Genomic DNA, 25,231 nt, shown 5'->3' with positions numbered 1-25,231 from the left:
TGCGTGTTCCTATAGGCACACAGCTGCATACACTGCCAGAATTCTATTGGCATGTGTGTGTATGTGCTATTTGTATATGAAGAAAAATGCATGTATATCCCAATCTGCCTCACTGGGCAGAAGACAACAGAAGAGAGTGAAGGCAGATACACACTCGTATGTTTGAGAGTGGCTACTGCACACCTTGTCATGCCAGTGTGAAAAGGACAGTTGCAGATTGCTGGTTTTGCAGCCATTAATTTTGCATCTTATGGGGAGGGGGTAAAAAAAAAAGGGGTTTTCAGTTCCTTTTTTTTTTCCCCAGTAAGCATCATTAGAAGAAGACCAAAGCAGAGCAACTATAAGTTAAATATGCACTTGAGCTTAGCTGCATTACATAACTCTGTAGGAGAAGCAGGCTGAAAAGATTTTTTTGTTTGTTTCATTTAAATCTTTGTATTTTATTTCTCTTCCTTTTAATCTCTTAACTCCTGTTAATTTTTCCTCCTAAATTACATCATCCTCTGAAGAACGCTGGGTTTCGCAGGCAGGCGGCTAGTCGCCTGCAACAACCGAGGGGTCCCGCAGAAGCTTCCAGGCTGCTGTCTGTGTCAGACGCCAGTGTTTGATCCGTGGACATGGATGAGATGTCATTGACAGATGAGGATGGAGGGAGGCTTTCACTGCTGTTCACTGCTGCACCTGTGCTACGAAAACGAACACCAACGTGATTAAACCTGAAACCCCAGAATGTCTCACAGTTTAAAAAGCAAAGGATACTGACCCTGTGGCAACAGGCATGTAAGTATACAGACCATTTTAAACAATGGCAAACATTAGCAGAAAATGGGCCATACAAACTTTAGGTATTGGATAATATTAAATATTTTACCAGGAAATTCTCCCCCTCAACAGTCCGTTTTGAAGAGGTATAGCTCATGTTGTGTCTATTACTCCACTTCTTTCTAGCCTTCGTAGAGTTACAAAGCACCAAACATCAGATGCCTGCTAGGATCACACAGGCACCAGCAAGATCATTTAAAAAACCAACCCAACCCTCCATACTCTCTCATAAAATCCCAGTTTTCTTGTAGGTAGTTTAGTAGAATGGGTGGCATCAAATCACCCAGTGGCAATGCAGAGAAGATGGCTGTGGGGGAGGCAAGGCTGGTTTCTTCTTCTTAGTTAAGAACTAAGTGACTAAGCCTAGGATTTCAGTTGTGACAGTATTTTTGTGCATCCAAGTTTACCTGTCCTCTGTAAAATGACAATAGTACCAGGTATTATCCAAAAAATCACTTTGACTTTGTGAAACGAAGAATGTACCTTCATGAGATTATCATTAATGTGACTGAACATTTATCACATCCCTGAATATTATCAGAAATTATCTGTCCTATAGATGCAGATAACTGTGTGATAAATACAGAGCCAAGTGAAGAATGTATTTATCGTGCACCTATGACTGCTCAACCATCACTCTGCCCATTAACCTCAGCTCATACTTAAGTTCTCAGAGTAGCAAACAACAGTTTGATTGGTATCTTTTTCCACTGAACTTTCAGGCGTTTTGTTGTCCTCTTTCCACCAAAATTAACAGTCTGCAGTTTGAGAGGGATACATTAATTTTCATTAAATATTCATTGCAATAAAGTATGTGATTTTGCATGATATTGCACAGCTGGAAATTGTAGCTAATCACGGTGACACACAGATCTTTGTTATGCAGACAGATGCCTTTACATTCTTATGGCCAAAAAGTTTTCCTGGCTGACTTTTACAGATTTTCATTTCCTCGAAATGGACAGAAATTAACATCTATTGCCTTGAAAAGCAAGAGAACACACCTAATAAAACACACCTAGTAAAATTACAAAACTCATATATTTCTTAATACAGAAATTAATAGCCATCTATACAGCCTAGGCAAAATACACGATGCTATGGGCAAAAGGAGAGGATTTCTGTCACTTTCCAGCTTGCAATAAAAACATTACTTTGAGAAAACAAGCCCCCATACCATGACTCCAACCACTCTTCTATTTTCCTCAACTTTTTCTTCCCTTTGTACACATCCACTATAAATATGCACAAAACAGAGACAGATACGCTCACGTTCAGAGCTCCAGATGTGAACTGCTTTCTGCTGTTGTAGTAGTACAAAGATATTCTAGCATCAGAAGAACCCTTAAATTAGTTTACTCTCCTGATACACTTGGAAAACAAAATAGTTGATTTTGTAAATGCTGCAAAAAGACAGAGCAATCTCAGTGACATCTGGTGACTGCAGACAGCAATCATCCATCTTTTCTGACGAAAGATTTGTTTTTCTAAGTTATTTACACGTACCTCATTCATATTGATCAGTAATCACCCAGTACAATACTGTTACTTCATGTTTACATGTTATTAAACCATGTGGCATTTTATGAAAATGCTAATCAGTCAAGACAAATGCATTTAGATATAGACAAAATATGACTGAATTTAATGTTATTAATGACTAAACAATATATTACCTTTCTAAATGTTTATAGTGCTGGACAGAAGCCTGCCATTAAGTCATGGATACTGTCCCAGGAATCAAATGGAAAGAATTCCAGTAGGTTCAATCGACTTTTGATCAAACTGTTGCTGGGCAGCTTTCTTTGATGAATGTGCGATCAACTTAGCTAGGCAAAATAACTGAAGAAATAGCTGCAGGAATTGTACAGGTGAAGATTTTGTTACACTCTGTCTGATTCAGCACCACTGAATTCAATAAACCCTGCTATGTTCATTTCAGCAAGTATCAAGTCAGCCCATAAGTTTCTGGAAAGTGCATTTTTATGGTTATTCCTAGCTTTCAGCACAATTCTACGTGACATGACACGTAACCTGATAGTTACTGTGTTGCAGCCCCAAAGCACCCAGACTCACAAAATACCCACAAACCCAAATGAAACCACACCAAACCTAAATGACAGAATTAAAGAATTCAGCGGCACAAAGCAGCACTTACGCAGCAACACTCAGAAACCCAACCAAAAGCTGTCCTAGTCAATAAGTAATGCTTCATTTTCTATGCTCAGCACCTCCCTGGTGCTACAACCCTTGTTGAAGGGTTGGGTGCCAGGTGAAACAGTGCAGGAATGACAGAGGTTCATTTAAAAGAGAAAGAAGAGCCCCATTTATGAATTTGCTGTTTGGCAGGAAGCTTCTCACTGGCTGCAGGGTCGAGGAAAAGAGCAAAAGGTTAGATCAGGTGAGAAACAGCTCCTGGGATCTGTTCCTGGCTCTGCTGTTGACTTGACAGCTACTCTTTTAAGCCACACATTAGCTTCCCTGCTGTAAAGCAGGGATTCCTTCCTCAGAGGGCTCCTGTGAAGCCGTATTTAGCACCTATGGAAGTGCCTGTAAGACTTCAGCTGCAAAGTGGTACAGAAGTGGGGGAAAAAACTGAAAGGAGAACTGCAGCTTTTGCTGTTCCCCCAAAAAAGCCTTGTGTCTGTCTTGGGGATTTGCTCAGCTTCTTATAAATTGTGGAATTAGTAACTCTTGATATCCAATGTCGCAATTCTTGGCAAGTCCATCAGCTGCTTATTTTAGGCTCTGCACACAACAGAAGAGGACTACTAAAGGTATCCGGTAGTTCTTGGGTGATAGCAACAAAACTGACCAAATCAGACAGCAGCTAAAAGGCAGGAAGGGAAGAATAAAAGAGCAATTTTCAGCAAGAAAAGGAACTGCTAAGAATAAGCTGCACTAAGATCAGTGCTATTTGCTATATTCAGTATCCAGAAATGAGAAGACAGTTGAAAATGTTAGGTATGAAACTATAGCTGGGTAGTGAAGACTAGGGGAGAGCATGAGAGGAGGTAAGATAGTATGCGGTATCAGAGCAGAGGAAATCTGCAAACAGCAGCAAGGTTATTTACTTTAGACAGAACTTAAGTTTAATTCTAAATAATCTACAGCCCCGTATTAAATTTTTTATTTAATGGAAATACCTCCTGTTTGATAATACCTGTCAGAAACGCTTTTTTTAATGCATTAACCAAATAGAAAACAGTATTGGTAAACTCCTCCCATATCTTTGCATAAAACAGTTGCTATGTTTTGCCTCTCCGCTTCAGAAATGACAGAGCAGAAGAGTCCTGAGACTGCTAGTGAAAAGTTCTACTGCACTTCTTAGTAAAGCAAGTAATTTAAAATAAATAATACATCTTCTGTGGAACCCAGAAGGAGACCTCAAGAGAAGATGCACATATGCATGTATGATAGCCACATATATATTTTGGAGAGGGTATAGATGTATAAAAGGGATCTATCTTCATGTTATAAGGGTGTGAATTAGTCAACAATCCTGAAGGTTAATTAAATTTAGTGTCTATTTCTCACATGTATTGTTGTGACTGAGTTCCACTGAGAAAACATTTTATTCTAATCACTTTTATTCTCCCAGCCAAGTAATGATATGACATAGACCGTTTGAATAGCGAGCATGTCAGTAAGGGGTACAGGATCTGAATTTATAAATAAAACAGAACTGTTTAGCAATTCTGTGACATAGAAAGAATAGAAAAGCAAAACCTACCATCTAAGATTAAATTCAATGTATAAACATTGTGTGCATGTGGACATGCGTATGTTGTTTGCACATGTTGCTTACATATTTATGTAACACATATATACACACCTACACGCAAATCTTTCCACTCAATTCAGCACTACTAGTGCCTTAAGCAGATAGGTTTGGACACTGTGATCTATGAAAGATAGAAGTCAACTAGAGAAAGTGTAGAGAAAAGCAGTAAGTTTGAAAGATTGAAAGATGCGGGTAGTGAAGTTCAAAAGGAAGGAAGACTGATTAGGGATGCGATAATGGAATTTACATGAGCTAAAAGCTGCCAGAAAGAAAGATGGAGGAAACTGTTCTCTGTGTTCTCTGGAGACAGGACAAGAAATAACAGAGTTAAACTGCAGCAAAAAAAAGATTTAGGCAAGACAATACAAAAAGCTTTTTGAAAATAAACAAGGTAGCCTACAGAGGTTTTTTTGGAACAGGCAGTGGAAGTATCTCTTAGGAACAGTTTTAGACACAGTTGATTTTGTTCGTTGGACATGAGCACGAGGGGCACTTGAGGTTCCCCCCAAGCCCCACATTTCAGGCTTGTATGTTGTATTAACTAATTCTTCACAGGACAAGAGGAAGCACTAAGTGAGTGACACCCTGAAACACAGGCACTCTAAGTAGCCTGCACTATCAATGGGCAACTATTATCCTTGGACAACTTCAGCTGTCTCCCCAAAAGCTCAGATCAAATAATCACAGGAACTCATCTCCAGCTTGCTTACTTGCTGTGATTATTAATAGAGCGCCAAATCTTAGCCTTCTGAATTCTTGCCAAGAACACTAACCAATAAACACTGAGCAACGTGTGTGTAGTCTTCCTCATTTCCCTTATGCTCAGAACTGGTGACTCGTTTTACCTCATTCTTTCAGTATTTCATTCAGTTGAAAAAAATTGTCAGGCGCACAAAGTGATGAAAAACAGGAAATCTACCATTTCATAAAACAGCCTCATCTCAGAGCAATTTTTAAATAGGTGCTATACTTGTTGGTGCCTAACAATCCAAAAACAGTCAAAGGGGTACAGCAAAAGAAAAACAGGTAAGAAATGGCAATTTTGTACGTTTGGAAATGTTTTACATAAACAATAAAAGCCTTCCACATAGGAAAAACAGAACATGGAATACAGAGAAATCCCTGAGTAGTTAATTCCTGAAACCAGCAACTACAATGTTTCTTGATCATAAATCAGACTGCAACTCACCAGAGAGATTTAAGAACAAGGATTTATCAGGTACTTGTCAGGGCCCCGGATTTCTTTTTGGTGGTGGTACAGTAGTTTGGTAAATTAAACCTGCAAGTCCTATACTTTGTTTGCTACTCGTCAAGAACACAATGGATTGTTTTCAATATCTTACTTCATCGATGTCAAAATCCAGGTGCAGTGCTAGTGCTCTAATATTACTATCCAGCACTCTCGTTAACTTCCTCCGTTGTTGCCATGTTTCCCCTTGTCCTGTCAGTTACTAATGATGCATTCTTGTTCGAACATCAAGTTAGCAAGTGAAAAATGAGAATGCAAAAAAAATATCTCTCTGAAAATATGCAGAGAATACTGAATTAAATGATTTTACTTTGAGGAAAGGCTCTGCAGAAGGCCGTTTTACCCATAAATGCTACTGGAACACTGTGCTCAAAATCTGGGCACTTCAAGTCTGCCAGTGAAACTGTACCTTCACAAATATGTATTTCTGTGTACTGGCAGTCACAGTTTGCATTTCTGTGAAAAGACTGCTGATGTGAATTTTCCTCAGATAAAATGAGTTGTGATTTTTTTGTGACAGGACTTTAAGAATCTGTGTTTGAAGACAACTTTCCCTTCTCATCGAACTGTCAACCAAGCTTGTCAGCAAGCTGTTCTAACGTTATCAGACTTCTGAAAGGATAAACTACCAGAGTAGTTACCAGATGCGTACATGGGGGGGTGCGGTGTCGTGTGTTCAACAGATGGATACGTGCTAACATCACCAATTTTGCTTATATCATCTAGCAGAGTGTTAGTTCAGTTATCCATCCATAAGCAGTATAATAATAATAGTGTGAGATAAGCCTCCCCACCTACAGGAATATAATCTGTAACCACAGATCTTTCCGTAGAAAATACCAGAACAACTATATCTCAAATAGCAAGCAGACCAATTTTTAAGTATTAACGTGACACTGGAGCGCAATTAATCAGGGTCAACCCATTAGAAGCACTGGGTTTCATAAAAACTTCTTAATTGGTCTACATAACTGCAAGTGTAGCCCAAGTGCTTCGGCTATCTCCATTCTCTTTTTGTAAGTACAGAAAACGCATTGAAGTTATTCAATGGGGCTGAGTACCTGAAGGAGAAGGCTGTCCTTTTACTACGCCATTTTTAGTCTTTTCTTCAGAATTCATTACTTCTTTGTAAATGAGTTCTGGAAGAGAGAATTGCAACAGTTACAAATGGGAACCAGTGCCTGTGATCAGGAACAAAACAGCTATCATGAAACACAGTGTCGGAGCCCTCCCATGAGCTCCCTAGGTCTGCCCTACCTTGTCTTCGTAAGTCTGACAGCTCTACTCGCCTAAGACCTCTCTCTTCTATTCCCCTCCTCTCCTATCATCTCTTTTTGGAGGTGAATTGAGACAAATAGGGTTAAACTAGAACACATGAATTGTTTAATGCTGCACTATCTAGAAATGAAGCAGCACAGTAATACAGTGCTTTTTACTGTGGGTAAAATTCTGATGCATCGTCCTGCTGAACAGTAATCTGTTCTCCAGATGATATCTTTAGATTTCAATGAAGCACTGGAATCTGCACCTCCTGTGTTAACATTAACCTGTGTAGATAATGGTAGTCCTCAGGACATTTCTTATATTTTCACTACCAAAGCACCAGTTTGTAAGGCTAGTGTCAATTCTTCATGTCAAAGGAATTCTTTTAGTTTTGCAGAGATGCACTTGGCAGTGGGACGTGGCCGTTTTGCCACTGAAATACCCCTTCCCATATAATTCTAAACTGCGATTACCTTTCCATTCCTCGATTGTATGTTCCCTTTCATCCAGCTGTTTATCATATATCTGAGGAGGAGGCTGCAGGAGAGGAACAAAGCTACTTAGTCGATTGTCTGTTATATTGTAAATAATTAGGAGTAATTATTTAAGTAAAGATAAATTCTCTTCTCCCTCTTTGTTATCCATCCTGTACATGCAAAAACAGATGAAACATTTGAATATTAAAGGGATTAACACTTCTGGAATTCAACTCTTTATGTAGAAGAAATCAATATACTTCTCCCTTTTCCTGTTTTAAACAAGAGGCATAGTTGCAGTTGACATAGAACCCAGGTTAACAGTACCATTGTGCTTATACTGAGCCCAGAAACTCCACACACGGACTATTTGCACTGGCAGAGAAAGTACTGTCAGAGTACCAGACAAATACCAATCCTGATTAATTAGTAGTAATATTACTATATTAATTTTTAAGTTGTCCTTTAGACATCATACTCACTGCTATACAAAAATCTCAGAGTAACTCTAATTTTGAAGTAAATCTCCCTGCCAGAATTTCTGATCCATGTTCCAAATTCCAGTATACATATTTTTAATAACTCTGCTTTGACCAGAAAGGTTTCTTCTTTTTTTTTTTTTTACTTTCTTTTTTAGTTGATGAGAATGTCACAGAAGTAGCAGATCCTGGAATTTACTGAAACAAAGGCAACTAGAGTTTCCGAGAGCCTGAATACCTGCTGTCATTGGGCAACTAAGCCATGGATTCATTGTGTCTCCTGATGTTAGCTGCCAAATACAGCAGCCAAGCAAGGCAGAGGACTCTCTCCTCCTTCCTTCTACCAAGAAGCTTCAGTATCCAAGGTAAGAGTATCTAATGAAGATGGAAACAAGATCTCCAATACTTTTCTCGCTCATAAATATTTCCTCTAACTTTCATCTTGGGCACTAGGCCATTGCGTCCCTTTCAAAACATCCTACAGTTAAATGCACATTTAGCAAGCTGTTTTCTGATTCACTAAGAAGTTGAGAATTTGCTCTTAGGACTCTAACACCATCAGTCCATTAAGCTATTTGCGTGCTACAGATACAACTGAGAAAGTAATAGCTCAGTGACGTAATATGGACCAGGAAAATTATATGATAGCTGAACTGGACAAGTCCGCTGAAAACAGGAGAAGTTCCTGCAGAGTGACATTTGTACTGGGGCTAAAAAGAAGGGAATTAGGTGAAGTCCTGGATTACCAAGTCTCATACCTGAGAAGGTGCCGAGAGGGAACTTGAAACACGTGCCATGAGTTAAAGTGAGTACCAGGTCTCACCAGGGGTACCTGAGGTTTTGCTACATCAGCAAGGTAAGACACAACCACATAAGAAGTCTGTGTCCAAAACCAATGCAGCTGTTCTCTTATTCAGCATAACAACCCTTCTCAGTCCCTTCCAGTCCGTCCTGAAACTTAAGACAGATTCAACCAAAATCGATGCAATCTCCATGGGGACTCCATGTTTCTGCTAATTGTGGTATCAGGGAGCTGAACGCTACAAAAGAGTGCAGGTGAACCTCACCATTGACCAGTGGGATGTGGTAAGCAAGCTCCACTCCTCCAGCTGAGCCTGCTGGACTACTGCTCAGCCACTCAGCCAGCCCTGCAGCCTGCATTTCCTACCAGGGGAAAGCAGAGAAGCTGGCAAAGACAAGGAAATCCTGGGGGGCTAGGAATTTACAGGACACTTACAGGGGCTGTCAGCTCCACTACCTAGCTGGCTCTTGGCTTTTATGGTAGCAATAAGGGAGGCATTTGGCTGAGCTGTAGTCTGACTCACGGTGACAGACCCACTGCTTCTTTGTCAGGTGGAAGGAAAGCAGGTAGACCAAGTTGGACAAGAATATCCTGCAAGTACCTTTCTTTCTAAAAGCTTCAGGGAGGGGCTTACAAAAAGCACAAGCTGTGGGTAAAATTGCTCCTACCAAGTGGAAACACTCCTTTTACACCTTCCATAGAAAAACAGGGGTATTTCTCCCCAAGCCAGAAATAAGAGGATAGATTCCTTCACTACTTCAATTCCCAAACACAAATTACAGAATCGAACAAGTGATCAGATGCACATTCCTGTCCTCAGTTCACACAACCACAAAATCTTTGGCTTATGTCTCTCCTAATTTATTTCAGCTACATCTTAAGCAACAAGCTGTACAGTTGTAAAGATGTACAATTAATTAAGCTACATCTTCCTAATTTATTTCAGCTACATCTTAAGCAGGCATAATTGGCTAATAGGCAACAAGAAAAGAAGCAGTAATTATTTCCTGGATTAAGACATTCTGGAAACGAAGACATTTTCCGGGGAGAGAGCCCAGAATAATCTAATTTGTCACCAAACTCCTGTTTTGCTATGGAGACAATCAAGGGAGAACAACCAAACTCTGTACTTCACACACCACAGGATGCCAGAAACTGCACCTGCACAGTGTTCTACTGCTGTACCAGTGTTTATACTGCAGACCTTTATTTGTGAGCTAGCAGAACCCACAGCTATAAAACATGGCTCTCGGCAGGAACGCGAGAGCCAAGGGTAACAAATATTCAGTGTGATAATGACATGAATAAATCCCTCCTCTTCATGCAGGCAGGATCTATAACCTCTAAAGCCTGTGCAGAACATAGGTGAATGGAGCTCCGCTGAGAGGCCAGGCCAGTGGCTCTTGCTCTGGGAGAAGTGAAGCTTTCCCATCCAAATTCCCTGATATAAGGAAATGAGCCCTTATGATGTATTTTCATTGATTCAAGGCACAGAGCTGAGCTCAGAATACCACAACAGTTTCAGGAATGAATTTATTTTCCCACGATCCTCATTAATCTTAATGAGAACCACAAAGCTTAATACATTGTTATCAACCTAGACAATCCCCTCCAGGCTGACCACCCATTTTCTGCTAACTTGTTTGTTTGGGGTTTTTTTTAACCAGTTTCTAAAATTAGAGGGAGGAAGAGAGGTTTTTAACACAAGTATTGTCACAGCAATGAAGCAGACAGAGCAGCTCCCATACCTGGGTCCTCCTGGGCACCTGATTTCAGTCTTGGTGCAAAGGTTGGCCTAAAAATGACTTTGCTGCCTAGCTCAAATGCCCTAGAAAATGTCCGAGTTCATCATTATTAATTTTCTATGTGGATGCAGCTGCAGTATAGACATTCTTATAAATCCTTCATACAGCACATCCCAACGGAGACTTACATGGTTTAGTTTGTATAGGTTTCAGAAAAGTATAGTTAAACTAGCATTTCATCAAAGCAGAGTGTGGATCAAGCCTATGGGTGGCAGCATCTAGCTTTAGTTTAAGGCAGCCATTTTCTCCCCAAATCAGATTGATTTGTAAGCAATTGCATTGGCAACGATAACAAAGAATAGAATCTATTTTTGGATGCCGAAGAGAAGGAATGAATTATATTTTTCTTGTAGATATTAAAATAATACCTTGTTTCTGTTGTTCTTGGCTTTTACATTTTACAAATGGATTTTTAAAATATTTTTGCATTAAATTTAACATTCATTGAATATAATAAAAATTACAAAAAAACCCAGAAAATATCCACATGGACCTTTTTCTAAAAAAAACCCAAAACACCAAATTAAACCCCAAAACCCACAAAAGACAGTTTTTTTCGTGTGGTCAGATAAACATCAGGAGACTACTAGATTTGTTAAATACCTAGAAAGGTACTAATATCCAGGGAGGAAAAGCTTTTCACTAGGGAAAAAAGCAAAACATGTTGATGCTGATGTATTCTCAATTTTGCAAAGCAACACGGATTGGTTTGTATGCCACTGCTAGAAAGCAAAGGGGTGAGGCTGGACCTCACACTTGAATAAATCCTGCCATCTCTGTCCCTGCCTCTGCAGACCTAGTGCCAGCACAGTGAAGACCTTGGGATGAGCTGTTTTTAGAAAGCTTGGCAGGAGCAAGGCTTGATTCTGCATCTGTTCCCAGAATCACAGGGTCTGGAGCAGTAGTTGTGGAGCAGCATACAAAGCAACGATAGAATTGGCAATATACAAATAACAGAGGCGATGGAGGCTGTAAAAATTAATGGTGTGAGGTTAAACAATTTGTTAAATGGCCTAGGTCCTCATAGCAGGTGAATATAGAAATTCCTTTGTGTTTTCTACAGCCTAGTTTGTGTTACTGATACCATTTATATATTTATTTTTGCAGTGCAAGGTGAAGTACACCAATGTGCTGTCACCAGAGGCCTGAAGTGTCTTTAGCTAGAGAGGAAAGTGTCAAGGGCCTTGGATTTCACCCTGTATTGCCCAGGAACTCCACAGTGGACTGGGTATGATCTCAGCTATGGGTATGGAACAAGAGATACCTCTGTGCACATTTGTTCCTTGGACTCTTTGTAGAGCCTTTTGGAAAACTCCATGCATAGTATGCATCAAAGAAACTGTTGTCTGAGCTGTTTCTGAAACAGCTGGACTGTAAGGATACCATGCAGCAGGAGTCAAGATTACTTGGCTACACACAGATGACTGAACAGCTTGCAGATACGTACAACAGCAAGCTGGAAAAAGCTTTAGTTTGGTTTGGAAAAGAAAAAGAAGAAAAGAAATGCCTCTTTCTTCTCTAACCACTACTTCTCACTGACTTTAACAAAGATTGCTGCAGAAGCTATGTTTAGCTTCCATAATTAATCAGCTATAAACGGATAGATGTTGCTGACTGGAGGAAATATCTGTGCTGGTGTACAAAGCAGAGCTGCAAACTTCTTTTGTGAGACACAGATGTGCACCATCGACCTCTAAGCAGAAAACCAAACCCTGTAACTGATTGCTAAAAAAACCCTGTGGCAGATCACCAAAGAGTTTAAGTACAACATCTATACACACCGGGCTGAGCAAGAGAAAAGAATACCAGAGAAGATGCACAACCTGACAGCCTTGATTTTGCCATGAAGTGTCACCTGTAGTGAAGGTGACACCTTCTTTGAAGTGTTGTTTGCCAAGGTCACAGAGCTCTCCAGAAGCGCTTCTCCATCATCATGGATGCTCAGCACTCACAGGTAAAATGAGAGACGGGTCTTTTTTTTTTTTTTCCTTATGACAAATTATGAAGTTTGAAATTAATTTGAACAGACTGTATTTAACAGCTGGTCATAGGTAGTTTATACCGGGCTAAGACAATACAGCAGCAGTTTCTATCCTGGACAGGACCTTGGACTGAGAACCGCAAACCAAGCTGTCTTCATAAGCATTGTAGGAAACAGCATCACATTAATAAAAGGTAACACACAGAAAAATGAATGATAATTCACAGCTTAGCCCCTCATTGGTGGTCCTAGATGCAGAGATACCCTAGTGAAATATAAATCCTATGAAAATAAAACCAATAACAAAAGCAGTGTGAGTTACAGTGAATAAAACCCCACAAAATCTATCACTGTTGTAAAACTCTGTCAACATAGAGATGCTTAAAAGGAATATTTTTAACATCTGATCTTTCTGTTTTCGAAGAAATCTCTCTTCTAATGGATGGCATATGTCAGATAAGAAGCAATTACTACAGGTACAGTAAAATCTAAGACAAATTTTGAAACCAGTTAACAGAAAACATCAGATAATCTATGGCAAATTTTGCTACTAGATTTGTTCCCATGGAATGGAACAATACTGTTCCCAAGTAGGAACCAATATGAGATCACATGGATATTCAAAAGGTTCCAAAACAGAGTCATTTATAGGTGAAGAAAAAATGTGCAAGATTAAGTCCTCAACGATTGCCCCTAAACAGCAAAAATTTCTTCCAGAAATGTGCAAGCAACTCTTTTTGGCCAAAAAATACTTGGTTATTTTTTTATGAAATAACATAATAATTGCAAAATTAAGGGGAGGAATAGAAAGCAGCCACAGTCTTGCATAAGAATGTGACTTTGATACCAATAAGTAGGTATCTCTCCCATTCAAAATTATTTCTAATGCCAAAAATATGGAAGGTATTAGGCTGGAGACGAGGCAGCTCAAGCCAACGCAGTCCTAGAGAACAACGAACATAAGTGTTCTGAAATTTTATTTCGGAGCCACCCAAGTGGCAATGCTAAAGCTATTCTAAAGCACATGTCTAGGAATCCATTCTGTTCACAAACATTTTAAACATTTTGGGATAAAAACAGTGACATGCATATAAGGCAGCATCGCATAAACATTAGGGGAGATACGAAAAATTAAGTATCAGATTTGGGATTTATTCACAGATCATCTCAATGAAGGATAAGAATGTATAGCAACTTCAAAAAAAGCAGCTGTGTAAATGAAAATGAAGTCTCAAGCACAGACAGGGAAACAGAGAAGCTAATACGTCATCTGGGAGATACTGAGATTGTCTACAATAAAAACGATAGTCTACATGTGAAGGCAAGAGATGTTGGACGTGTCTTCTTTCCTAAAAGTAGAACAAGAGCACTTTGAGGGAGAAGAGGTATCATGTGTCTCATTTATTAATGATAATAGTCCAAATGCTGTTATGTAGGTAAAGTAAATATCATAACACGAGAGTAATAAAAATAATATTTGTTTAAAAGTGAAACTGAGACAGTTTCTGCATATAACATACAGGAAAAAGGAACCTTTAACTGAAATATAAAACAGAGAAGGTCTATAGGTTCCTATTCTGATTTTACAATAGATTTGCTGTTTAATATTGGTAAATAATACTTTTTCCCTTTGAACTCTGGTTTCCCTACATATAAACTAGGTGTGAAGATTGGTAACAGATTTCAACAGTTCCTAAAATCTTGGGAATTCCACACAATCATAAACACACATTATCGGTATGTTTTCATATTTTTTAAAAACATGTATTTTAGTTATAATTGGTTGAATACAAAAATTATCTTAACTGTGAGTAACACTATTCAAATTAATTTCAGAGCAATGATGTATGCTCTGGAGAACCTAACACCATGACTTTATTATCAAAGATACTGTGGCAATCTGAGCGGGCTCAGAAGAAGCTTATGTCAGACATAAGAATTTCCTCTAAATCCAAAATCTAGCTTACCACTCACTCCACAGGCAAGCTTAAAAACTGTGCAAGGCCTGTTTCTAAATGTAAAGATGATGACTGTTTCAGAGCTATTGAGGGCTTTGGATTTGGTTTGTTTTTATGTAGAAGTCTGTGGGAGAGTCACAGTGCTGTTTGTGTAACCTTCTGCTGTTAGTGAGTAGCAAGTACCACATCTAGTAACATATCATCTTCCTCTCTCTGTCAGGGAATCACAATATGGCATTTAAGGCCAGAAGAGTTTAATGCTGTTACACATCGGGGGGAAAGGGTATTGCATTCCTACCACTTCCCATTTGTGTTACAGTCTTTGCCCATTAGAATGAGACATAATAGTTTTATTGCCCCCATAACGGCCTGTGAAAGACCATAAACTTTTAATAGACTTATAAAAAAGGACTGTAACTGTCTCACTAGTCTACTTTTTAAATGGACAGAGCTATTTTATCTGTTTCCCTCACATTCATAATGCTGTAAATCTGGGCAGATGTAGAAGGCCGTTACCTCCAGGTTAAACTTTGACACCAAATTCTCTGCTTATTCCCTGAACTGTCTTCAGTGCTCTTCATGGTCTACTCAAGCACACACTGACACTTCATGATATTGCAACAACTCACTTCAAAATTCCTGTCACATTAAATGCTTTCAGTTACCTGTCCTCCTAGGCCTCTGAACCAAATGAATACTGTACAACGGATGCCTATCTGCTTTTGATGAAGCCATTTACTGGGGAGAAGGAGTAATCTAACTAGACAGCTAAGTTAACTAAATCCCCCCCAGTGCTATACTGGTTGAAAATGCCATCTTGTTTAATGCCCCGTATCCTAATTTCTGTGTTATCCCTGCTGTACAGGGTTATTGATAGTGGAAGGAATCCTGCTTCATGTTACACACCATGGGAGGAGGACTCAAAAAAAGAAAAAAAAAAAAACAAAACCAAACACCCTACTACCAAACCTTTAGTCACATGATGAAAGACCTCACTCTGTGGAAAAATGCATATCGAGTGCTACAAAAGAGAGAGTGCAGCGAATGTGGGCAGATGCAACACAGTGCAGGCTTCTAAGTCCCAGTGGGGCAATCAGGAAAGTGACCAAAAGCATCTCCATCACTCATTTTCCTATCGCTCTCTTGTCAGGTTCCCTGGCCTGCATATTTGCAGGGCAGTCTGTGAAAAAGCAGGGTTGCTTCATAGAGCCTCGTCACGCTGCAAATCCTAAAGGAGAATTCATTAAGATGCCAGCTGGTCCTCTGCAAACTTTCCCTAAGGAAGTGGCAGAATATTCATCTTTGCTAGTCCATCCTTTCTCCCATTCCTCCCTCTAGTCCATCCTTGCCTGCCCACTTTGCAGTCAATAGCTAAGGCTCCTGTTGTACCCGCTGGCACATAGCCCATGAAATAGACACAAATCTCTGAAGCTGTGAGCTAGTGGGGTGAAGTGCTCATCTAGGAAGAGACAAGGCCCACTTGCAAATGCAAAGGCAAAGCAAAAACTGCAGTTAGTACCTGTTGTCTGTGATATAGAAAGACAGAATGTAAAATCTGGCTTACGGCTTTTCTTCTCCCTTCGCCAGGAATCAACAGAGCTATTACTTGAAATCTAATAGACAGGTACAGCCCCAAATACAGTGTACTTCCTTGTGTAAGGGAAGAGAGGAAAAGATGAAGAACACTGCAGTACCTGGTAAGCTTCTGTAAAGTGCTCCTGATCCCTCTACCTGACAGAGGAGTTCTGATCTGCCTGTTCATCACACCCGGAGTGATGTAATTCAGCTTGGGTCAGAACCCAGACAACAGAGAATTGAAGTGTTGAGCTTTTATTGAGTCAAAGACGACCAGGCTTTTCTTAAATTTCTGTCTCTAAAGCTTTGCTGTCAGACAGGAAAAAGAAATGTAGACACCCTGGATGAGACCAGTTGCAGAAGCCAGATTGACACAAGAGAAGACTCACTGAATGCAATTGTAAAAAAAAATATTCATAGGCTCCAAAACAGTATGTTTGTAAAATGCAGGAGCAAGCAATTGCAAACTAGTAAGGCTCATGATTACCTCAAGGAAAATCCACAAAAAGAGGAGGAAAAAAAGGACCAAATCAGATGCTGACTAACTGCGGCATTTCTAGTGAAATACAAAAACCAAATGCCCACCTAAAACCTGTTTTAACAAAAGATCATCTTGGGGTAAAGATACCAGGGGACAAATGCTTCAAAAATGGCCAACATAGTAAAAATAGCACTTCCGAATTTCGACATGAAATAAGCAAAAAGAATAGAAAACAAGAGTAAAACTGAATACTCAGAGAGCACAAATGCAAAACCCATTAACTGGTTTATCAGCTAACTGAAGCAGCAAAGCATTAGAATAGCCCAGTCTCCTGATAATGAAAATATGAGACAATACTTTTAAGAAACAGAGAAGAGTTGAACAAATGTTGCAAAGGACATTAGTTTGAATAAGAATGGCTACTGTGCTCTATATCAGCTCAATCTCTTTCCATCGCTTTACTGTTATGTAAGTTTGCAAGACTGTCATGGAAAGAGAAAATATCACCACCTCTTCCTTGGGTTGGAAATCTTCCAGACAGGAAACACAAACAATTTCATGCAAATTATTACACACTGAGAACAGAAACTTTACAGTAGCAGACTCGCCTTAGGCTGATACACATTTGCGTAAACCTTTTGTCAACCTATTCCAATCACAAACACAGATCCTAAATCTGTACGTGAATAAGGAAAAAAGGGGTTAAATGGTTTGAAAAAACTATTTAGACTGTAGTCTTTCATTTGCTTTTGTCCTTCATTTATAAGAGCTGGCTCCCAAACACAGCTAAAATAGGTAGGCACAAGAAGTTGAGACCACAATGGGACAAACTCTTAACTGCATTCAGTGAAACAGTTAATGATCAGTATATATTTCTCTACCTTTCCCACAAGGCATTTTTATAAGCTTCACAAACTACAGCATAGTTTGTGGACAAAAAGGACCTAGACTAGTAGCATGAGGATTTCAACACTTCAACAGTGCTTTGATCTAGAATCGTCTTCTGGTTTACATCTAGAAGCAGGTTCAGCTGCAGAACTGAGGTCCAGTGGCAGATGTAAATTCTGTTTTCCACCTTCCAAAATTCAGTGGGCTAGATCCAGAGATCCATTAGAAAAGTCACTGATGAAATGTGCTGGTGCAGTTGTTTCATAGCACACATTAATAAAATAGCTTACCAAGACAGGGAAAAATTACTTGTTCCATTCAAATTGGAATGGGAAACTTAAGACGTACACAACCTGGAAGAATCAGACTGCAATCTGTTCTTCGTACTGATGTCCCTGATGGTTTTTTTTGCAAAAACTAACACTAATGAGCCAGAAAACCATTTTTAGGTTTTTACATGTCATTCAAATACTACTTCTCTGTGCAATTGTACCCTAGTATAACTTCTGCGGTTTAGTTCAGTATTAATTCACAGAGTCAGATTATTAATTGAATCAGCAAAAGTACCTACCTCTCAAAGAGCTCATTTGTTGGACTTTTTTAGATGAGTACCAGCTCCCACCCCTGCTACAAAGTTGGCAAGATCTAACAAAAATACGTAAGATGACAGTCATTTCCCCATTGCCCATGACATGCTTAATGCATGGCTTTAGCAAATGTTTACTGAATTTGATCCTAACTCTTCTGCAACTGAAACAAGGCGGATATTTCAGTGAAGTATTTATTTGAGAGAGATGCAAAGACTCTTGTGATAGTAATTCAATTATTTATCCAATACCCTTAATAATACAAAATTGCAACAAGTAACACAGAAGTAGAACAAGGGAATTAGCAAGATGCAGAGCCTGGGGCTTATGGCATAATATAAACTACTGCACAAAACTGTAATCATTTAAGACATCAGATGTCAGCACAGTGTTACAAGATACTCCAAAAGGTATTCTGGATGTTACACTAGGATCCCCTGGTCTATGTCTGAGGTCACAGACAGATGGACACAGACTGTTGTGCATACCAACACAGCTTTTTCCAAGAGGAAACAAGTTACCTCATGCTTGAAGCACTAAATCACTTGTGTTACCAACAAACAAGTTTATCACATACAGGTACCTTGCTGTCTTGTAAAGAACTAATAGCCAATTAGATATCAAGTGTTCAGCCAGGAGTGGCAAGTTGTAACACGGATGCACAAGTAAAACTTTCTCTCCAGTGTAGCAACAACTACTCCTCGTAGAGGCACTGCCAGTTAGTAGCAGTCCCAGAACCTCAGGACACTCTTTTGAGAAAGAACAGAAAGCCACCAATCTCCCATGAATCTGTTTGAGAAACTTATTCCATCATCGAGAAAATGCTGATAAAAAACACAGGCTGACTGCACTTCAACAGCTGAATCAAGAGGCAAAGAAAATCCAACTGAGTTAAGTTTTCTCCGGAAAATAATTAGTAAATGATTCACAGCTAGCCACTGAAGGTATGTCAGCACGAACAGATGGAAATTTAGAATTTAATAAACTGTTAATCACAAAAGGAAAGTCCTCCAGTTTAACTTTCCCTCTGAAAATGAAATTGGAAAAATAATGAGTGTTAAGTGAAGCCAGGCTCTTTCTAGAGTTCCTAGCACTCTGACAAAATACAATGAGTATTTATTAATCCCATGTTCTTCTATTTAGGTTACACTGCACACAACCTGATCCTTCCTGGTTTTTAACCTGCTGTGATCCCAAGAGAAGAAGGGTCTCTGTACCATAGAGTGATTGGTGTCAAAGCAGTTCAGTAACACTTCACTGTCAAAGTACTCATGAAAAAAGTATTAGTATGATTCTATAGTATGTTATTGACAAGATATAGCATGTTTTGGAAGAGAAAACTTTGAAGCTAAGAGAGACAGAGCAGCTGGGGACACTGATGTTCAGCTCATGTTAACTACACAGTAACTGTGCAAAGAACCAGGTGGGTGAAGAGAACAGAGGGTTATCTAAAAGGATGCAATTCAGACAAAGATGCAAACTACAAATAACTGGGACAAAATCGAGCATTTGAAGTTGAACATTTAAAGGCGCTGTTCCTTCCTCACAGGACGTCCTCTGTTCTTTGAGGTGCTATGAGAGCAATGACAGTTTGGTTTTCCACTGCTTTACACCTTCTGTAGTCATTTACTGAGCAATGAAATGCAGCCAACAGTGAAAATGCAAGGAATGTGATTTGATAGCGCGTGGCACCACGTTTGTACAGGTATCTAAGGTGATAGGAGGTGTAAGTCAGAGACTAATGCCTCAATGAACTAGAATGTAATTACTGCAGGCTTCTGAGAGCTAGTGGGCTCATTAGATTCCAGCCAATTCACCTGGCAGGCAAAATGAATAATTATTATTCCTGTTTTACAGTCATGATCCAGAGAAAGGGTGTGGTTTGTTCTAGATCACATGAGGACTCTGGTACAATCAGAAATTAAACCATTGTCTCTTCAGCCAGAGATATACCCCTGATGTGTGTCTGCATAAGAAGACTGTAATACGAGGTTCAATATCAGCTGTAATTCTAGGCATGTGTGGCAAGTTTTTCCTTCTAAAAGGGCAGCCTCATTATGACAAAAACTCAACCTCCGCTTCAATCTGAAATACAACTAAGAGCATACATTTAGAAATTGGGCAAATCATTACATGGAAATATCCACTGTACCAAATTCCCTTCCTGTTTTGCATTAGAAGTGGCTCTCCATGGTTAAATTCACAGGCAAAACACATCTAAAGAGGGACCCAAATCCGAGTTCTGACATCAGAGTAGTTCTGTAAAACGGAGTTAAGAAATGCATGGAAATACAACAAAAGTATCTGACAATGAAATGAGATCTTCAAGAGGGATGTGAAACTAAAATGTACATGCCAGGGGGTAAAATATTGCAGGGTATCAAATGTTTACGCTTCAGACTGGTAACTTTTTTCTTGAAGAAAACTAAACAGGACACAAAAACTAAAGGCTCTCTAGATAGCAGAACCATCCCCTATAAAGCACTCCAAAGTAACACACTCTGCAAAACTCCTGTGTGTGTGAAATTTGTAGGGTTTTTGTGCACTCTGTTTACTTCTGAAGTTTACTGCACTTTCAAGAACACACACTGAATGGGAGTACATCACTAAACAGCAGCGATTTAATTTTGCAAGGTTCAGGGTCTTAGTTTCCTATTGTGGTTAAGTAAGATTTCTAAATCTGTTTAAATACTGAGCTCTGTTTTCATACATTTCTTACATAGTATTAGAGAGAACATCTCTGAATTTATACCTATATCTATTATACCATGTCACTGAAGAGCCTACAGATTGCACTTATTCCTGTTAACACCAGCCTCATCAAGGTATACGGAGAGGTATGACAGGATTATAAGAAAAATTCCATTTCTGTTTGTACACAGTGTACATGATACTGAACATTGAACTGTGGCCCAGGAAAACAGATGAGGCCCTGCTTCATTTTAAGGAATAATTTATGTCCTGCTAAGACTTTACTGAATCCCAAATTCAGGATTTTGTCTTGTTTTGTTTAATTCTCCTCCTCTCCATATATATCCTTGAACACAAACATAGGAAGCGTTTCCACGAGGAAAGGTTTAGAGAGAAAGATAGTATCTTTTGCCAGACTGACTTATATAGCTAGAAAAACCAGGTGAGCTACTGGGTTCAAAATCCTTTCGTCATGTTGTCTAGAAGAAAGCAGAAAATGGCTTGAAATGTTTTTGCTTCTCCCATCTATTGTCAGTTAATCTAACAAAGAGATATATCCTGTCCCTACAGATCTCATTTCACGTAAATCCAAAGACCACCACAGTCACAACAACATTGTTTCTTTATAGCATGCTCGTTATCAAGCTGCTGTAAACCAGCAGGAATCTATGAATCATATCTGCGTTTAGCAGCCTGAAGTAAGGAGTCACGCCTCACTTACCGCCTCCACTTCTGCTGGGTCATACCAGACATTAATGTATGGATGCTGTAAGGCTTCATCTACTGATATTCGCTTGGCCGGATCAATGACTAGCATCTTTGATAAAAGGTCCCTGGCTTGGCTGGCTAGAACAATGAAATCAGATAAACATAGTATTAGTACAAAACAATCACTGCCTCCAGAGGAGGGTTAATTGGGTTAGGAAAGTAACAATGACACACGTCTTTTAGAGATTGTTTGTATGTACTTCAGCCCCTTGTCTTGTTATAGCAAGAGTTCTTCAGTAATCATTTTAGGTCGGATTGATTAGGAGGGTGCCAACATCAGAGCTGCATACCATAAGCCCCCTAACAAGCTTCAGTGAGATTTTACATGTTGTATGCAGATTCCATGTAGAGGGCTGAATAATATTCCCAAGAAAAATGTGCTTGAGGTATCTGTATTATTGCCAGGATCAGAAAACAAAAGCTCGTATAATGAAGTCTAAAATCATGGCATTACTAAATCAAAGCCTGAAACTTACAGGTACACTTACGGTGGCTCAGAAAAACATCCAAACCTTTCTGTATGTTTTAAAGCTTTTCACCTAGCCTGTTGGGAGGCATTGAATATTTTAGTGAGGCATAGGTACCAGGCTTATCTTAGGGCATCCCATTAGAAGCAATAATGTCAAATCTGTAGCCTGGGATCAACACATAATGGTATGGAAGTGCCTTGGAACTGCTTAAGTCTTGTTTGTCCCACATAACAAAGTTTAAATCAGTGGCACACATCGTTCTCCGCTACAAAAATGCACAGCCTTATATATACAGGTTGAGTTTTATGTTGCGACATTGATTTATTTTACCTGATAATATAGCCCATTGTACCTATCAGGCCACAAACTCATGCTTCTATTACCCAAATTGTTTTTACAGTTTAGAGTTTGTAACAAATATAATACCATATAAACCCATGTAAAAAAATTATAACAACATATATTTCTAGTATTACTATCAATGTAGTGTTCTAAGCTCTTCCATGCTCAAAATTATTTCCTGTGTAAATGAAAAAGAAAATGAAAGGAAAAAGAATGTAGAGAGATGCAAGTGCAAAAATATTATTAGGTATCTCATCAGACATGGGTGAGTAAAAGTAATATCTAATTAAACCATTAACATTACATTACGGTGAAATATTTAGGCGGGGCATGGGATGATACAATGATGCACAAGCAGAATTTTTTAATGCACTGTTTCTTGTTCTGTGACTATATCTTAAAAACTGGCATTCAGTATGCTCAAATGCATGTGCTTCCTGTATCCAAAACATAACAGCACTTTTTGACAGTAATTTCTATTAATTAGCTCAAAATTCAAGAAAATTCCCTTATTCAATTTTATTGTAATAGAAGGATAAAATTCTGTGTATCCAAAAGCATCTGCTCAGACCTTTCACTTTGCTCCCAGAGCCGAGACAGCAGCCTTGCTATGAAACAGTTGTTAATTGGAAGAGTATTCTGGGTAATGTAATGACATGCTAATTGCAAGCAATTGAAAACCATTACATGCCACCATAGTAAGCAGCCCCAAATACTCAAGTGGTGCAGAACTGATACGTAGTACAAGCTTGCAGGGGTTCCAGAGCTGTGACGAGAAATCCTTTCTATACTAAACACACATTAATCACTCTTTCCAATTGAAGGTCAATGCCCTGTTCAAGTAAAACAAGAGTTCAATATATGATTAAAATCGTTGCAACTTATATTTTACAGGGGTATATCTAGTCACACTGTAGTTAAGTTTAGTAGTCTCCTTCACATATCCAAACTGACCCGCAGCATTTTGCAAAAGAAATCCACCCATAGCAGATATTAAACCTCAGCTACATCAAGACCATTTTGGCTGACGTTGCTAATATCTTTCTATTGCCTAGTAAAGGTAGAGCTATGAGGCAGGCATCTGGCTGAACCGGTATTTTTCACCTAAAACAAAACAGCGCAAGCACTGAGATCTTCCAATGGAAGTTTTACTGTTCCTTTTTGCTACAAGTTTAAGAATGAGAGTAAAAGGAACACCTCAGTTCCTCATGGTATAGAAACATCACACAGAACACCATGGGGATATGCTTAACACATCAGTGATAATGTATGTTCCCTTGGCTGCCCGAGCACCAGGGTCTCCAAAAATCATTTCCAAAAGCTGCCTCTCAGCTGAACAAAACCCATGCAGTCATTAGTCTCTGCAACTAACTGCATTAAAAGGGAGTGCAACTAGAGAGAAGAAAAATTGAAAACAACCTTCATTGAATTGTAGCTGTTGACATGTGAACCACGTCCCTTTGTCAGACATACCTTTGAGTTTGTTGTGTTCCGAGTCAGCTGGGAAGAGAGAGTCTGGAAAAAGTTTGGGGAAAGTGAGGCCAGCGTACTTGGGTCTGTTCTCAACGTAGTTCCGTACTGTTGGCTGCAGCTTCTTCATGAATTCTGGACAGGGTGTTCCCAGCTGCTCAATAACTTTATTCCACTGATCAATATCTGAACATCAGTAGTTAAGGAAAACAAAAAGCAAACCCCGGTGTAGTCTCCTGACATTTCTGTTTGAGTGTCCTCTGGGAATCCTCAGAGGTGTTTAACTTCCTTCATAACACCTTTACAGTCACTATCTTTTTTCATCATTATGCCTCCAGCATAATACCTCCAGGTCCTACGGCCTGCAAAGGGCAAAACTCTCTCTCACAACTATACTTACTTGAGGGCATTGTGCAATCCTAAAACCACCACGGGAGAATACACAGCTTCCTCTCTTTGGGTCAACACTCGTTACCATTTTTATTTTTAACTTGCAATCCAATGACTTGCACTCCCTTTTTTTACATACAGGTAATTGCCTCTATGTCACCTTGGCTGCACAGGCGCAGCAGGGAAGAACGACATGTTCGCTTGCCCTCTCTATTCAGTCTGTGGAGAGTGAGACCCAGCTGGCTCAAAGGAGTTCTGCATGGGACAGAAGTCACCTTCAACTCATCTGCTTCGTGCTTGTATGTGTAGTCTCTCCAATCACTTTATTAGTGCTAATTTTGCTAAAACCACCCAACCAGCAACCCCTCAAAAGCAATTTGTTTGATTTTATACGAATGCACTGGGACTCATTTTCTATAGACAAATGTTGCCTCATGTATAAACAGATGTTTCTCTTTAACTGCAAATGTGACAGCTACATTGCTAAACTGTTACTGACTAATAAGAAACAGACTCTCATGCTTAAAAAGAAATTGTATTACAAGCAATTTGTACTGAGTTTTTTTGTTTTGGTGTTGATTTTTTTAGTTTTCTTGAGATAACAATTAGGCATCTGATAGGTGTTACGTAGCTCTTCCAGCCATGTTCAGAACAAGCCTTACTGTGCCAAAAAAAAAAAAATTATTAAGCAAATGTCTATGAAAATCAGTACCATCTCTACATCACACTGTCTAATTCACAGTGCTAAGAATCTGATGACAACATAAAAAAAAAAAGGAAGATCACATGCAGCCATGGGTACAGTGATGCTAAGAAATGTGATGAAGGGAGTTTCATTAAGAACATACTGGAAATAAAAAGCTTTTAGAAGACAAACATTCAAAGCATTTCAGCACAGAGGTTTTATTATTATTATTATTATTATTATTATTATTATATTATTCTAAGTT

General features: G+C 39.2%; 1 protein-coding gene across 1 annotated transcript in view; it reads right to left on the bottom strand.

Moving 5' to 3' along the window:
* Positions 1 to 496: 496 nt before the first annotated feature.
* MAPK10 (mitogen-activated protein kinase 10) overlaps positions 497 to 25,231 on the bottom strand; it is a 95,205-nt gene continuing 70,470 nt past the window's right edge. Inside the window, exons 8-12 of the mRNA XM_009280263.1 lie at positions 23,895 to 24,077; positions 21,563 to 21,687; positions 7,592 to 7,655; positions 6,917 to 6,994; positions 497 to 681 (exon numbers count right to left, since the gene is read on the bottom strand). Coding sequence (XP_009278538.1) covers positions 497 to 681; positions 6,917 to 6,994; positions 7,592 to 7,655; positions 21,563 to 21,687; positions 23,895 to 24,077 — 635 coding nt within the window. The remainder of the gene's footprint in view (positions 682 to 6,916; positions 6,995 to 7,591; positions 7,656 to 21,562; positions 21,688 to 23,894; positions 24,078 to 25,231) is intronic.

Source organism: Aptenodytes forsteri, unplaced genomic scaffold (assembly GCF_000699145.1).
Source record: "Aptenodytes forsteri isolate BGI_AS27 unplaced genomic scaffold, ASM69914v1 Scaffold227, whole genome shotgun sequence".
In the NCBI taxonomy this organism is placed as follows: Eukaryota; Metazoa; Chordata; class Aves; order Sphenisciformes; family Spheniscidae; genus Aptenodytes; species Aptenodytes forsteri.
This window is presented reverse-complemented; position numbering and strand designations above follow the sequence as displayed.